The sequence below is a fragment of the Oryzias melastigma genome, linkage group LG1 (assembly GCF_002922805.2).
Source record: "Oryzias melastigma strain HK-1 linkage group LG1, ASM292280v2, whole genome shotgun sequence".
NCBI lineage: Eukaryota > Metazoa > Chordata > Actinopteri > Beloniformes > Adrianichthyidae > Oryzias > Oryzias melastigma.
Window position 1 is genome coordinate 18,057,282 of NC_050512.1, and position 14,701 is coordinate 18,071,982.

At 35.7% G+C, this 14,701-nt stretch overlaps 2 protein-coding genes and 3 long non-coding RNA genes across 7 annotated transcripts in view; all 5 read left to right on the forward strand.

Moving 5' to 3' along the window:
* Positions 1-474, forward strand: LOC112157491. Its single transcript, XR_002921160.2, has 3 exons — positions 1-37; positions 139-192; positions 296-474. It is a non-coding gene; the product is annotated as an uncharacterized LOC112157491 (long non-coding RNA).
* Positions 1-9,208, forward strand: part of LOC118598924 (cell wall protein IFF6-like) — a 15,715-nt gene extending 6,507 nt beyond the window's left edge. Inside the window, exons 1-4 of one of the 2 annotated variants that reach the window (XM_036212623.1) lie at positions 7,125-7,799; positions 7,902-7,972; positions 8,058-8,114; positions 8,198-9,208. In XM_036212623.1, the coding sequence (XP_036068516.1) occupies positions 7,916-7,972; positions 8,058-8,114; positions 8,198-8,569 (486 nt within the window). In that variant the 5' untranslated portion in view covers positions 7,125-7,799; positions 7,902-7,915 and the 3' untranslated portion in view covers positions 8,570-9,208. Of the gene's footprint in view, positions 1-7,124; positions 7,800-7,901; positions 7,973-8,057; positions 8,115-8,197 lie in introns of those variants that run through there. The other variant, XM_036212625.1, reaches the window with a different exon arrangement.
* LOC112157490 lies at positions 2,126-2,828 on the forward strand. The gene is made up of 4 exons (XR_002921159.2): positions 2,126-2,162; positions 2,276-2,342; positions 2,444-2,497; positions 2,601-2,828. It is a non-coding gene; the product is annotated as an uncharacterized LOC112157490 (long non-coding RNA).
* Positions 9,209-9,276: 68 nt separating the features above from the next.
* Positions 9,277-11,616, forward strand: LOC118598925. Its single transcript, XR_004948155.1, has 3 exons — positions 9,277-11,123; positions 11,206-11,253; positions 11,335-11,616. It is a non-coding gene; the product is annotated as an uncharacterized LOC118598925 (long non-coding RNA).
* A 2,343-nt stretch (positions 11,617-13,959) lies between these two features.
* The window catches only part of LOC112157451 (predicted GPI-anchored protein 58), a 3,004-nt gene continuing 2,262 nt past the window's right edge, over positions 13,960-14,701 (forward strand). For both annotated transcript variants that reach the window (XM_024290177.2, XM_024290178.2), the window contains exons 1-2: positions 13,960-14,223; positions 14,308-14,610. In XM_024290177.2, the coding sequence (XP_024145945.1) occupies positions 14,170-14,223; positions 14,308-14,610 (357 nt within the window). In that variant the 5' untranslated portion in view covers positions 13,960-14,169. The remainder of the gene's footprint in view (positions 14,224-14,307; positions 14,611-14,701) is intronic.

The window sequence follows — 14,701 nt, forward strand, 5'->3', positions numbered from 1 at the left end:
GCTTGGATGCCTCCTGAGTCTCACTCTGGCTCAACCTGTAAGTCTGATTGTCTCTAATTATCATGTTCAGACTCCATGATCTGCTGTACAGAACAGGGTGAGCCCTAAAAACTGTCAATCTTGAACCTTTTTCAACAGCTGGAGGAGCATCAGAGAGTTGCTCGCTCAAAGTCAAACTCCAACTCAAACGAGGTGAGTGCTTAAGATCTGGTCCAAAACAGCAACACCTGGTGTAACAAAGTCCTGATGGAGCCCTGTCTTATCATTGACTTGACTTTTTTCTGATTGCTTTAAGGCCACGACTACAACAACCACCGCGGCATCTTCAGCCACTCTGAACCAAATCATTGCCCTCCTCTTACAGCGGCTCATCGCTGGATGATAAAGTCTGGAATGGAACCGTCCACTAAGAAGTGATTAAGAAATGTTTTGGAATCAGTGAAACAGTTCATATTTTTACTGTTCTAAATAAACGCAGCAAATGAAAATGAAAGAAACTGTCTTTTTCTTTTAAATTCATCAAGTATCTTGACTTCTTAGTGAGCATGCAGAGAACTAAAAATTATTCAAATAAAACTATGAAAAGGAAATGTATAAGTATTTTTTTGGTATTTGACCATTTATGGCAAGTCATACCTTTTTTAGGGGCACACATTGACTGTATGAGAGAACTAGACGATGGAAGTCACCCATAGAAAATGCATTACTTCTGGTCCTGCAAAATGAAGCTAATTCAGTTGCCATTTTATCACAATACGAAAGACGTCATTTGAAAGCCCAACTCCTTCCATGGAAAGCGGGCTCGGGAGAATCTGTCAATCTCAGTGGGGCAGCAGAGACATTTTTTCAGCCCGTAGCAGTTCTCGTTCAGCAGGAGTGGCAACTTTCTTGCCTAGTTTTGATGGTAAAGTTTTTGATCATAAAAGTGACATCGACGGTCATTGGTTAATGATTAACCTTAAGATGGACGACTAAATATATTCTTGTTAACATTTATGGTTTTAATAATAGGACCAAAAACCAGAGATTAGTTACAAACATAAAACATTTGATAATCAGCTGGAAACATGTGTATTCAACTGATAAGGTTGTTGTTGCAGGTGACTTCAATGTAGTACCAGATAAAAACCAGGACAGATTTCCAACTCAACATAACTCTAATCGTTTCAATAAAATAATTTCAGAATTTTCGAGCTCGCTCGATCTTATCGATATTTGGCATAAAAGACCAAATACCGACCATTGACTCACTAGTGATGCTTCTGAAATAGATAAAGAGGAAGATTCTGAGGAGAATATGGAGATCCGAAGATTAATCTGATTATGCAGTATTTTAAGACTATAAAGTCATTTTATTCTGAGGTATGTTTAAATCAAAACACAAATGTTTGGGTTATTGTGAGCAGGGAAGACCAAAAGTTCATTTTGTGTTTTACGTTTCTATTCAAGTTAAATGACAGCACAACAACATTATACAAGGTGATGATGAAGTATTTTGCTAGTGCATGTGTCACAATAAAAAGAGTTGGAATATGAGAATGTGAAGTTTATTTCATAATTAACATTTTTAGGCGCTTTTCAAATTAATATATATATTACAAAACATCGCAACTTTTGTTGCAACTTTTCACAAAAGCCGCTGCAGCCTCAGGCGATCATAAAAATCTGCTGCGAAATCCTGGAAGGTCTGATTATTTATATATTTATTTATTAATTTTACGTGCTAGAGTGATAGATTCTTTTCTTTATTCTTAGACTGAATTGTTCCTCGAAAGGTTTGAAATCTGTAATCAAATCTTTCATAATCAACCAAGTATTAACGAGGCTAAACCTATTGTGACATACATTAAACTGTTTTTACAACAGACGTATGTTGCTCAGTGACTTATGTGTAGGTGAGCTATATGTTAAAAAGTGTTGATGTTGATCTTAGAATTTCAGAATGATCTACTGTTTTTCATTTGTGTGTTTTCATGGTCGTGCAAATCCCCATAATCTTGTGTATCTTCTAACTTAATTCAGTAATCAGTGTTTTTTCTAACATGGAATTGACCAAAGAATGCAGTTTCACAAGAGCTCTGCTTTCCTGATCATATATAAGAGAAGGTCAGAGAAGCATCACAACGTTCCTGATCTTCTGCTGAGGAAGCAAAGACACAACTGTAATCATGTTTTCTTGGTTTCAGTATTATCTGCGATGCTACAGTGATATTTTTTTCATTGTTATTTAACTGAACATGTTTTATCTGTTAATAGTTTTGATTTTTGTTTCCAGGAGTGAAATCATGCTGAAGTTAGCGCTTGTGCTTGGATGCCTCCTGAGTCTCACTCTGGCTCAACCTGTAAGTCTGATTGTCTCTAATTATCATGTTCAGACTCCATGATCTGCTGTAAAGAACAGAGTAAGCCCTAAAAACTGTCAATCCTGAATCTTTTTCAACAGCTGGAGGAGCATCAGAGAGTTGCTCGCTCAAAGTCAAACTCCAACTCAAACGAGGTGAGTGTTTAAGATCTGGTCCAAAACAGCAACACCTGGTGTAACAAAGTCCTGATAGAGCCCTGTCTTATCATTAACTTGACTTTTTTCTGATTGCTTTAAGGCCACGACTACAACAACCACCGCGGCATCTTCAGCCACTCTGAACCAAATCATTGCCCTCCTCTTACAACGGCTCATCGCTGGATGATAAAGTCTGGAATGGAACCGTCCACTAAGAAGTGATTAAGAAATGTTTTGGAATCAGTGAAACAGTTCATATTTTTACTGTTCTAAATAAACGCAGCAAATGAAAATGAAAGAAACTGTTGTTTTCTTTTAAATTTATTAAGTATCTTGACTTCTTAGAGAGCATGCAGAGAACTAAAACTTATTTAAGTAAACTTATTTAAAGGAAATGTATATTTTTTGGGTATTTGACCATTTATGACAAGTCATTCCTTTTTTAGGGGCACACATTGACTGTATGAGAGAACTAGACAGTGGAAGTCACTCATAGAAAATGCATTACTTTTGGGTCCTGCAAAATGAAGCTAATTCAGTTGCCATTTTATCGCAATACGAAAGCCGTCATTTGGAGTCACACAAGGTTAAAACCAGTGAGTGTTGGTCTGATTTAATGTTCCTATAGCAACTACTGTCGCCAATCAGAAGTGAGTTTGTTGGAAGTCCCATACCATTGATTTATAGATAGACATAGCACTATTTTTTCCGTGTTATGGACTTCACCATTTTGGAACCAGGCGGCGTTAGTAAGCAGTGATTGGTCAGAGTTGGTCTGAGTCATCATTTCTATGGCAGCCACTCTCGCCAATCAGGAGTGACCTTGTTTGAAAGCCCAACTCTTTCCACGGAAAGCGGGCTTGGGAGAATCTGTCAATCTCAGTGGGGCAGCAGAGACATTTTTTCAACCCGTAGCAGTTCTCGTTCAGCAGGAGTGTCAACTTTCTTGCATAATTTTGATGGTAAAGTTTTTGATCATAAAAGTGACATTGACGGTCATTGGTTAATGATTAACCTTGAGATGGACGACTAAATGGATACTTGTTAACATTTATGGTTTTAATAATAGGACCAAAAACCAGAGATTAGTTACAAACATAAAACATTTGATAATCAGCTGGAAACATTTGTATTCAACTAACAAAGTTGTTGTTGCAGGTGACTTCAATGTAGTACCAGATAAAAACCAGGACAGATTTCCAACTCAACATAACTCTAATCGTTTCAATAAAATAATTTCAAAATTTTCTAGCTCTCTCAACCTTATCGATATTTGGCTTAAAAGAAATCCACAAAAGCTTCAATAATACAGGACAACAAAATCAAGGACAAATAGATTAAAAAACTGCTGCTAGGAATTGAGTGCCTTTTCTAGTATAATGTTTTAACTCCTTTGTATGGTTGTTTGGATGTGAGTTTGAATTTATCCATTTGGTATTTTATTTTATTCTAATTTATTTTATTTATTTTATTATTTATTTATAATCGCACCTGAAGAGGACTGCACTCAAATTCATTGTATTATGTACAATGACAATAAAGTTATTCTATTCTAAAGAGCAGAAGTACTGTCGTTTCCTCGTTGTTTCTCCTGCAAAAACAGTAGTTTTTGTTGCATGGAACAAAATCTTGGAAAAAGTTTTGGTCACAAATGCCCTACAGGTATGGATTTGGGTTTGTCAGTGGGCAAAAATTGACCAAGCTCTTATGCACACAAGTATCACCAAATGGCAAGGTCATAGAGGACTCATCGACATGCAGGTGGTACTAAAACACACTTCTAAAGTTGAGGGTTAACATTTTTGAAATCCTGCAGAGAGCACAAGGAGTCTTTTGGCTCTGTTCACTATTAGAAATGAGCAGATACACAATACAGTGGAGTTAGTGTGGGGATCATACATGTATCTTATGAGCATCTGCTCACCTCGTGGGTGCAGCATTTGTCAGCCACTACAGCAACAATTGTTGCAACAACTTGAGGAAGGAAGCAACTTCTGCTCATGCAGTTACAAATGAAGTCTGATATGGAGACAATAAAATATAATTTTGTCTGTTTTCTAATCTAATAAATAATGTTTTTTTTTCTCTGAGATGTAAATAGAAAATATTCAAAATAAAATATTGAAGAAGACTAACTTCCTTTGCATCCTACTGGCAGAAGGTAAAAAAAAGATTTAACAAGACTCAAATCTGAACCACTGATAATTGATTCTGATGTTCTTGTAAAAATACGTTAAAAATAGTAAAGCAAAGCTTAGTACTCAATTTGTTGAACATTGTAAAACGTCAATATCTGATGGTTGTGTGCCACCCAGTGGTGTGATCTGTTCTTGCATTTTGTCAGTTTTCAAATGGAAGTTGCATATATCAAATTTTTGCAAAAAGACTGCGATATTTTTAGTTGCATATTTACCATGTTTAGAAGCTTTCACTAGCTATGACTACATTTATTTTAAAACACATATGTAGACCACATGTTTCTTCCTTTGCATCTCGAGTATCAATATTTTTTTTTTCCTTATAGGCCACAAAGCGTTTTAAAACTTGACAGATGAACCTGATCAAATGCTTGAAGTGTTATGAGAAAAAAACAACACAGAATCTGGACAAAAACTTGCTTTTTTAACTGTGGCTTTTGTTCCTATTTTAGTGCTGATTGGACCAGTTGGTTGATGTCTTTTGGAGAAAAACACACTTGTTTGTTATGTTGGAATGATCGCAAAAAATTACTGACTCAAAAAACACACATGAAAGTGAGAAAAGCGACAAATCTTCCAACACAACAAGAATGCAAAATAACTTTCTCCACCTAAACACAAGTCAGTTTATTTGTGGTGCACCATCTAAAGGGAGACACCAAAATTACGGTGAAATATAAAGCATTAGTATGGCTCCCGGGCTGTAGATTGCCTATGGTCCAAATGATAAATCTTACTTCCCTTCTATGAGGATCATCTGTATAACAGAGAATTTTTTTTTTTAAAAGCACAACATTTTTGAGTGAATATTTAACACTGTTTTATAAAGTCAGATATATCTCCTCCATATCTTGTAAATTGATTACTTTTCCAAACAAAATGGACGAAACTGCAAACACAAGTCTCATCCAGTCAGCAAAACAAAACCTTTCCTGTTGCTGACTGTTTCACAACTGAACTGAGATTAATGGTAATTTCCTGATAGCCAGTGGGAAATAACTTTGCAAGATTTTTCCTGCAAGGATGTGATTTCATCACCTTTCTGACACAAGTCAAGTGTCAAAACATCTTTCACAGCAGACAGAATTACTGAAGGCAGGTTTTCTTCAAAAAAGCTTAACTACCACCTCCGCAGGGTGCAGCGTTTGGTCTTTGTTTTTACCACCACATTTCCTGCAGCCTGCAGGAAGAATATGATAATAAAAAAAAAAGAAAAAAAAAGGGTCTGTCTTTTTTTATGGGTTTTGTGTTTTTATTGTCTGCTTATAAACACGATTTTTTACACTTAATCATAATCTCTGCAACATTTTCTCTGAACTTCTTGCTCCACTAAGCATTTTTTTTTAATTTCTTTATATTTAACTGTTTAGATTTTTTTTTTTCAGTCCTATTTCCTTTCCCTGTCCTATTTTTATGCTGTGCACTTAAATTGTTCGGATTAATGAAATCATATTCTGGTCATTTGGACTTTAAATATATGGCTAAAATAAAAAATTCAACAGGAAAATAACAAATCATTTATATGCAGGAATTTTTACAAGTTCCTAAGCAGTCACCATCAAGATAACACAATTCTACACATATAAAACCAGCTTGGTGATCTTGTGGTAGAGCGTCTGTCCTAAATTTGGAAAGTCGTGAGATCAAATCAAACCAAAGACTCTAAAAATGGGCCAATACTTCCCTGCTTGACACCACTAAATGGTTCACGAGGGCAGCTGTGTCTGCAGCTCACCACTCTAATTTGGAATGGGTAAAACAATTTTTGTTCAAATTTTACTTTAATTTTAACAAAAAATTTATAGGGTCTTTACGAGAACAGTTAATTTCCAAAGTTTCCCAATTGTTGGTATTTCATGATTTTGTTATAAACCTTTAATGCAAAAACAGTTTTTATGTATTTATTTCACTAAATAATAGCTGGTAAAAATAAAACAGATCAAACTTTAAAAGAATTAAGTCATGCAAAACTGAACGCAATAAATTAACCTTTAAATTAAAAAAAGACTGAAGTGTGTCGTGTGTGTTTGGCTGCAATACACGCCCACCTCATGACGAAACTTCACGTTTGATAAAGGTGTATTGTCCTGCCCTTCATCCCAACTCAAACATAACTTTGAAGACTACAAACAAAATGTTATCCATGACGTAAACCAGTTGATAAATTAATCATCTTGATTCATGAAGGTTTGCAACACCAAGTACTTAGAAGGTTTCACTACCCCACGCACACAATGCAAAAACTCACACACCCAGACATACAATCCGTGCAAACATAGAAAATATTAATATAGAGACAAATCATTTGAAATTAAACGGTTTGTAAAAAACAATTAGAGGCTGTCTTTTTGTCATTTACCTGACTAAATTACACATTGATTTAAACTTTGAGATGAAAACAGATTTCTTTAAGGACTTTTCTGTAAAAACATAGAGTGGTTCACTCCATTTAATAGTTCCAACTTTCATATTTTTGAATATAAATTCCTAAACCAAGTTGATCACTAGGACAAAACAGTATGATCAAAGATTCCCAAATCTCTTATTGATTTTTTTTTCTCAGCTCCAACAATTACATTACATATAATCATAATTATTATATAAAAAGCTTAACCTCAAATGCAAAAGGGGTTAAAACAAATATACACGTTTGTCTGAAGATCCAGAACCCCTTATTGTAATAGTAAAATTGGTCCAACACAAGAGGCCTTCAGCTCTCATCTACTTCCTCAGCTGTTGGACAGGACAAATTTAAAAAAACATACACCGATATATCCTTCTGACAAACATATATCCACACAGCTGAGTTTTTCTTGTTTGAAGTGTCTAAATACCTGTTTTTCACAGTTACATAAGCTCCTCCCACTATTTTTTTAGTAAGTGTTGGATGTGACTCAAAAGTAATTTGTTCCTTTGATTCATGTTTGATTATTTCTTCATTATGAAATGTGGAGACAGATGATTTCATTAATTGTAGTTTTACAACAATGTAAAAACTTAGTCATCCATCCAGCTACAGTATATAAGCGAAGCTCTGCAGCCACACCATCATTCCCACGACCAGCTGAGAAGCAGCCTGCTAAAGTTGTAAAGACGTGATTGTAACTGTCTTTTCTTATTTCTTCTTCTTTTTTTATTATGTTGCTGAATACAGGTTTTGTGGTGATTATTGTTACTTTAATATTATTTTGTTTCATCAACAGGAGATTGATCAGCCATGCTCAAAACAGTCCTCGTGCTTGGATGCCTCCTGAGCGTCTCTCTGGCTCAGTTTGTAAGTTCAACGGAATTAAGAGTATTTGTATTCAAGCAGATGTGCTTTTTAACTTTTTTATTTATTTATTTTTTTTATATAATAGCATGGCAGGGGCCATGGAGGACCTGGACGATTTCCTCCCAACCTTCCCTTCAATGGAGTAAGATTCTTGTTTTGCCATTATTGCAGACAAATTGTGACCAAATCCATCCGTATGTGAAGAGAAATGTGTTTTTGTCGCAGGGCGAAGGGCATTTTCATCACCCTCCTGGACGACCCTTTGACAGACACAACTTGCTCCAGTACCTTCTGTCCATCCTAGAGAAGCTTCAGCCGACAACTTCACCCAGCACTGAGCCTACTGTGTCTGAATCTACCACCGACACAACAGTTGACACTACCACCATGGCTGCTGATACCACCGTTGCAGCTGACACCACAACCATGGCTGCAGATACCACAACCATGGCTGCTGATACCACAACCATGGCTGCTGATACCACCGTTGCAGCTGACACCACAACCATGGCAGCTGACACCACAACCATGGCTGCTGATACCACCGTTGCAGCAGATACCACGGTTGCAGCTGATACCACCACCACTGGTCCCTGAGATCTGAAATCCTTCTCCTCAGTGAACATCTATTTCATCAGTTTACAATGGTTTTAAGAAACATGACGGTGTAACTTTTTGTTCTCTGAAAATTCTGCCTAAATAAAATATTAAGCAAAAAATGCACAGTTTGCATGAGTTTGTCTATAAGACACAAGTGAAAACGTTCATGTTGAATGCTTTTTTTTAAAGTGAAGAGTGCCATAAAAATCTAAATTTATATATAAGAAATATATTATATATGTGGTGTGATATAAGATGGGTTAACTAGAACAAATCTTAAAAGCTAAAAGCTGCCGTAAGGAGGGCTGGCCTTCCACTGAATACAGCACTGAAGAATTTACAGGTGTGTGCTGCCAACTAGTGGTCGCTTTTGGTTACTGCACCCCCAAAAGGAAGAGAACTTCAGTTCTCTCTTCAATAGCTTTCTGTGCATTTAATGAAAAAAAATAAAATAAAAAGATTGATTTAAATTAGTGTTCAAAAAAAGATTTTCCTAATTTTACTATCTGACATGTCTCTAGTAGCATTTAATACTTAAGAACTTTTTAGAATGACATTGTCAGGATTCTGTGATCTGGTTTTGTCATGTTCTGTTTTCCCGTCAGTCTCACCATGTTCAGGTCAAATCATCAACAGCTGTCTTCATTTAGTTAATTTTCCTCAGCCTATTTAAGTGTCTGGTCTTCAGTCCTGCATTGTCAGGTCATCTGTTCTGTCACGGCACTAGTTTGGCTTTTTCCTGGTTTTGTCATGTTTTGAGTTTTTAAGTAAATCTTTGAGTTTCTGCCACCATGTCTTGTCTCCTGCATTTGGGTTCTTCACCACCATTCATGACAGACATAGTTTGGCTTAAGGGTTCATTTCTTTTTCAGTCAGTTTGCTCTTCACTAGATCATATAAATATCTTATTTTCAACTATAATAATGAGTGGGCGGCTGGATTATTTAAAAAAAAAAAACAATCAAAGCTGAAGGAAATTTTCTTTGGGGTTGAGACAAATTAATAGTTTAAAACAAATAGCTGGATTGATAAATAGAATTAACCAAAAATATTTTCAGAAAACATTGTAAATAAACAAAATAAAAAGAATAATGCCACAAAATAAGTCAGAAAATAAAAGAATAAAAAAGATAAATTTCTTCTAATGTTAAAATTTTGAAAAATAAACACCAATGAATAGGATATAGATGCCCTACGATTTAAAAACTTGCAAATTAACTTGTAGCATCAAAGACTAAAAACAAGTTTATTTTTGCTTTTTGAGCAACTTCACAAACAATAAACTCTTCTGCATTTGTATATTTGTTTTCCTTTTAGTTTCATCTCAACTCTGAAGTCGATAAATGCTAATGAATGCTCAAAATTTGGATAAAATTTGAAAATAGGAAAAAAAAAATACATTTATTATAGGGGTTAAAGTGAAATGATCATTTACTGCTTGTTAACTCAAAAAATCTTTGATAATTTGCTATTTTTTTGTTTTTTTTAAATGGTGGCTGTGCTGTTCAACACAAACATCTATGAATGTGGAATTTCTACAATGTAATGGATAAGAAAATGAATTATTGAGGGCATTGAGGCTGAACAAGTGATTTTTAGGCACATGTATGAACTCTTTTTTTAATTTGCATTTCCATTTTTGTTGTATTCCATTTCGAACAATGATGAGATCGTTTTAAATATTTGAGACAATAAATAAACTTAATACAAATGGAAAACGTAAAATGTATATAATAGAAAATGTTTTTACCAACTTAAATACTAAATTAAACTATTAACATTTAAACCGCCTGGTGTTCATCATTTCAAACTCGTGAACACATTTTGACAAACTATGAAGTATCCAATCAGTGTGATGTTCCACTTCGCTTAAAGAAAATGTACGGTTTTCAGATAGGAATGTGTTCGCTGTGTGAGGGTGTGAACTGCAGAGGCTCCTGCTGAGGAAATAAATGCGGTCCACCATGTGTAAACAAGATAATTACAGTCTTAGATAGATTTGAAGGGAAAAAAAATGCTTCATGGGCGGATATGTAGCTCCCGGCACGGCATATTACTGTCAAAACCCTTCAACGGTAATATGAAGGGCCCATGAAGCCCTTCAGCATTGTCAATCTTCACTTAGAGAGAACATCAAGCATCTGTGTGAAGGTACTAAAAAGCTTCAAGTCTAAAATATTTCTGAACATGCATGCATGATGGTGTAAAAAGTTGACCTATTTGGAGACTTTTTTTTCGCAATTAACAAAATGATTAATAGGATGTGGGCATTAAATGTTGCAAAAGAACCGTCTCGGCTCGTACACTGAAATCCTGTCCACACCTCTGTTGATCTTATGTGAAGCTGACCACAAGATTCAGGATGAAGCAACTCAGAGACGTGTCGACACTCTCAGCTGTTTAAAAGCTAATTGAGGTGGTGAGAAAAGCATTTGAGATAGAAGCGAGGATTGATATTTTATTCACCTTTCCACTCGTCGAGACAGTTTGAAGCTGCAACATGAAGGTGTTCCTTCTCGTGATCTTCCTGCTGGTTAAAACCTGTGAGAGTGTAAGTACAAAACCTCTTTGATTTCTGGTGCTTTTAGTTTCATTTATGCTTGGATGAAACATTTTGTGTCTCATTTTTGTAGAGAAGACACAGGAGTGACAGCTCTAGCAGTGAATCCCAAAGTTTAGAGGTAAATAACTTATTTTAAACTGCGTGAGAGTGTCCAAATGCCTGTTTTTTTTATTAATTCTTTTTTTTTACCCTGCTGTAGAATTTGAGGCCGTTACTGTTAAATATTTGTAGGATTCTTCCTACTCTGTGCAACCCGGCTGCCACATCTACAGCTGCAACTACAACAACAGCAGCAACAACAACAGCAACAACAGCAGCAACAACCGCAACGACCCCACGTGGAGACAGCGGCTGAACTGCATCCATGCCTAAAGAGGATCCCCTCTCTGAGTTGCTCTGCTTCTCATGGATCTGTTTGAATGTCATGCACTGTTTTAGCTTTGTGTTTGCCCCATGGTTTATACCAACCAGAAAGGCTGATACAAAAAAAAAAATAATAATAAATGAATGTATTTGATTCACTAGTGTTCAAATTTCAATGATGTCAAATGATTTTTTTCTGTTTAATTTTTTTAATGTGCAATAAATCTGCAGTGAAAAACCAACAGGATTTTGTTTGTGACTCTTCTGAAGGTGAAAACTGAAGCAGGTGAAATGAAGAATCCTGTCGGGAGCGTCTTCTGCAGACGCTAATGACAGTGTGCTGATGACACAACACTGTAATATCCACTCAGCGCACTCACATGACCACGCTGGATCAGCACAGCTTAAGAAAGGGTGGAAGCTGAGTCTGTAACAGCGTCTGTGTGAGAGTGTGAGAGGTTCACCCTCTTGACCAACATTTTCATTCACTCCTCTGAACTGCTGACTACTTAAAAAAAGAGAAAGCAACATTCCCATAATTAACTTTTCTCATATTTTAAATTTTGCAGTTGTGATTGTATCAGTTTTCTTTGAATGTTTACTTTCTAAATAAAGACATAACTTAATATATGAACTCTGAATACGATTTTTAATTTAAATATGAACTGATAGTGTCATTTTTTATTCTGTTTGTCATTTGCAACCAACAAAAATAAGCAAGTATAGTCAAAGAAACAGTCTTGAAATGGTTTGTATGCATATATGGATGTAGTTTTTGTATAAAGTAAACTGAATCATGGCAGAAATGTAAGGATGTGATAAAATAATACATTTCCATTTTTTTTTTAAAATTCTGTTATATTCTGTAAATATGTAATAAATGTATTTCTGTTTTGAACTAAACCTGCTCTTTTTCTTTCTGTAATGCTGCAACATTGTAATTTCCTCATTGCATGATGAATAAATGGTTATGTTATTTTATTGTATCAAACTTAAACCATGTAATTTTGTTTAAGCTAAGAAACATGATTTAGTTTCTTTTTAATTGAATTTATTCAGATTGTACATATCATCGATGTTTTAGCGTAATAAAAACACAAATAAGCCAAAATTAGCACAAGTGCTAAATTACATCTGTTGTCATAAGGCAGATAAAATATAAAAACAAAGTTATGAGTTTTTGGAAGAAAAATCAAAGTTAACTTAATCACATTTGGATAATTTCTCTTTCATTTAACCTTCAAATGGAATAAATTCCTAAAGGTTCTAGTATTGTTACAACAGTGCAAGGATGGTGCATGACAAGTATTTGTTTCCCACGATCTGCTATGAACTGAAGCAAGCATGGGTTCTTTCATTCTACTAATTACACAAGAAGGCCCAATTCTGAGTCTCCCTGTACCGGTCCTCAGCTCAGGTAAGATTCAGGGATGTGTCAGGAAGAACATCCAGTGTAAAAACTCTCTACAAAACCACTTGTGTGAATCAGAAGAGGCTGATTTGTTGTGAGGTTGTGCCAAAAGCGTCTATAACAGTGTATAACAGTGTGTATATATATCTAAAGAATTTCTGTCATTTTTAGGGGTGCAACAATTCATTTTAACAACGACTTGATTTATATCATAATTTGTGGTTGCTGATACGATTCATAGTCAAAATTGATTAAATCTGAAACAAAATTTTGAACTAAAATTGATCCAGGACATCTTTAGTTAAAACTTCAGCCAGTGTGACTCAGAGATGAATACCTGGTACTGAACAGTGCAGGTGAAGTTTTCCAATATCAATATAATTAATTTATTTCATTTTGAAATGATTGTATAGTGATATAGGTCATTCTGATTGATAACTTGCCTCAGACACATCAATTTATTTATTAATCTATTCATCGATTAATCTGTAAACTCCTATTGATTTATAATAAAATATATGTATTAGTTGTATTTAGATTAGGAGATTAGGAGCAGAACCAGAAAACAAAGCCAAGTAGATTTTAATGTGTTCACAAACCTCATTTCCAGAGGTCGTAATGTACAAACCTCTGATGTTTTTTGAAGTGGGTGTGCCCTCTGCTGTTCCATACCCTACTTACTTTCATTCACTGAATTGAGGTGAGAAGATCCGTACAGGTGTTTTGTAACAATCTTCTGTTTAAGTTCCTCCTTTTGTTTTTTATTGTCTGCTTGGTGTTGTAACAATGATTGATGTATTTCTGACAGCTTTACAGAAACTCCATCTTTCTACACTTTTTTTTTTTTTTTGCACAGTTCACATATCTGGTCTGATGATAATTACAATGGTTAGACACTAAGACATTACCACAGCTCCTCTGAGTAACAGGAAACCTGGACTCCTGCACTTTAAAATGTTTATCTATCCACTTTTTTAGACATTACAGCATCATAATTAGAAGAAACAGGCATTTAAGGGAGTTTAGTACCATTTCCTTGGTTAACACCTAAGTGCTTCATTTAAAACAGATGTTTTAGGTTAATTTTTTTGCATTTCTTTCTGCCATGTGATTGGTTAGCTCCCTCTGCGAGCAATACATAAGTCCACACTCCCATCAAAAAAAGCTGCAGTGAATTTGCCCCCAAGGGACATCAGCTTCAGGTCCTTGTTGATTTACTGGAAAAAGTTGAAAGTAATTAGTTTTTTTTAAGGCTTAGAAATGATCATTATATTGCTACTGTCATGTATCACCTTACTGGTGTCTGCTGTACCGGTAAGTAAATTTTAAATCTATAAAAATGGTTTTCCACAAATAAAATTTACTACTACTAACTTCTAAAATTCTTCCTTTTTTCAGGTTGCCCCAAACGCCCGTCCTCACATGCTGCCACAAGGAGGCGCCACTCAAAGAGTTCATCCTGTTCAGACCACAAACCATCAGCCTGAGGCTCAGACACCGGCTCCTCTTGCTCCCATCCAAGAACAAACTCAATCTGGGATTCCCCAGCAGCCAGACCCCCAGGCCGTCCTCCAGCCCAGCCCCTCGCTGCCTCAGCACACCTGGTATCCACAAGGGGGCAGCACCCCAATCAGCCCCCTGCCTCAGAATGTGTCCCCATTTCTGCCTGCCAACCACCTCACACTAGGACAGCTGCCTCTGGTAGGAGAAGACGAAATCAGAACACAAACATCTGAACATGTTTTCACAGCAGTAAAAACAAAAGTGATTTTAACTTTTTTTGTTTGTTTGT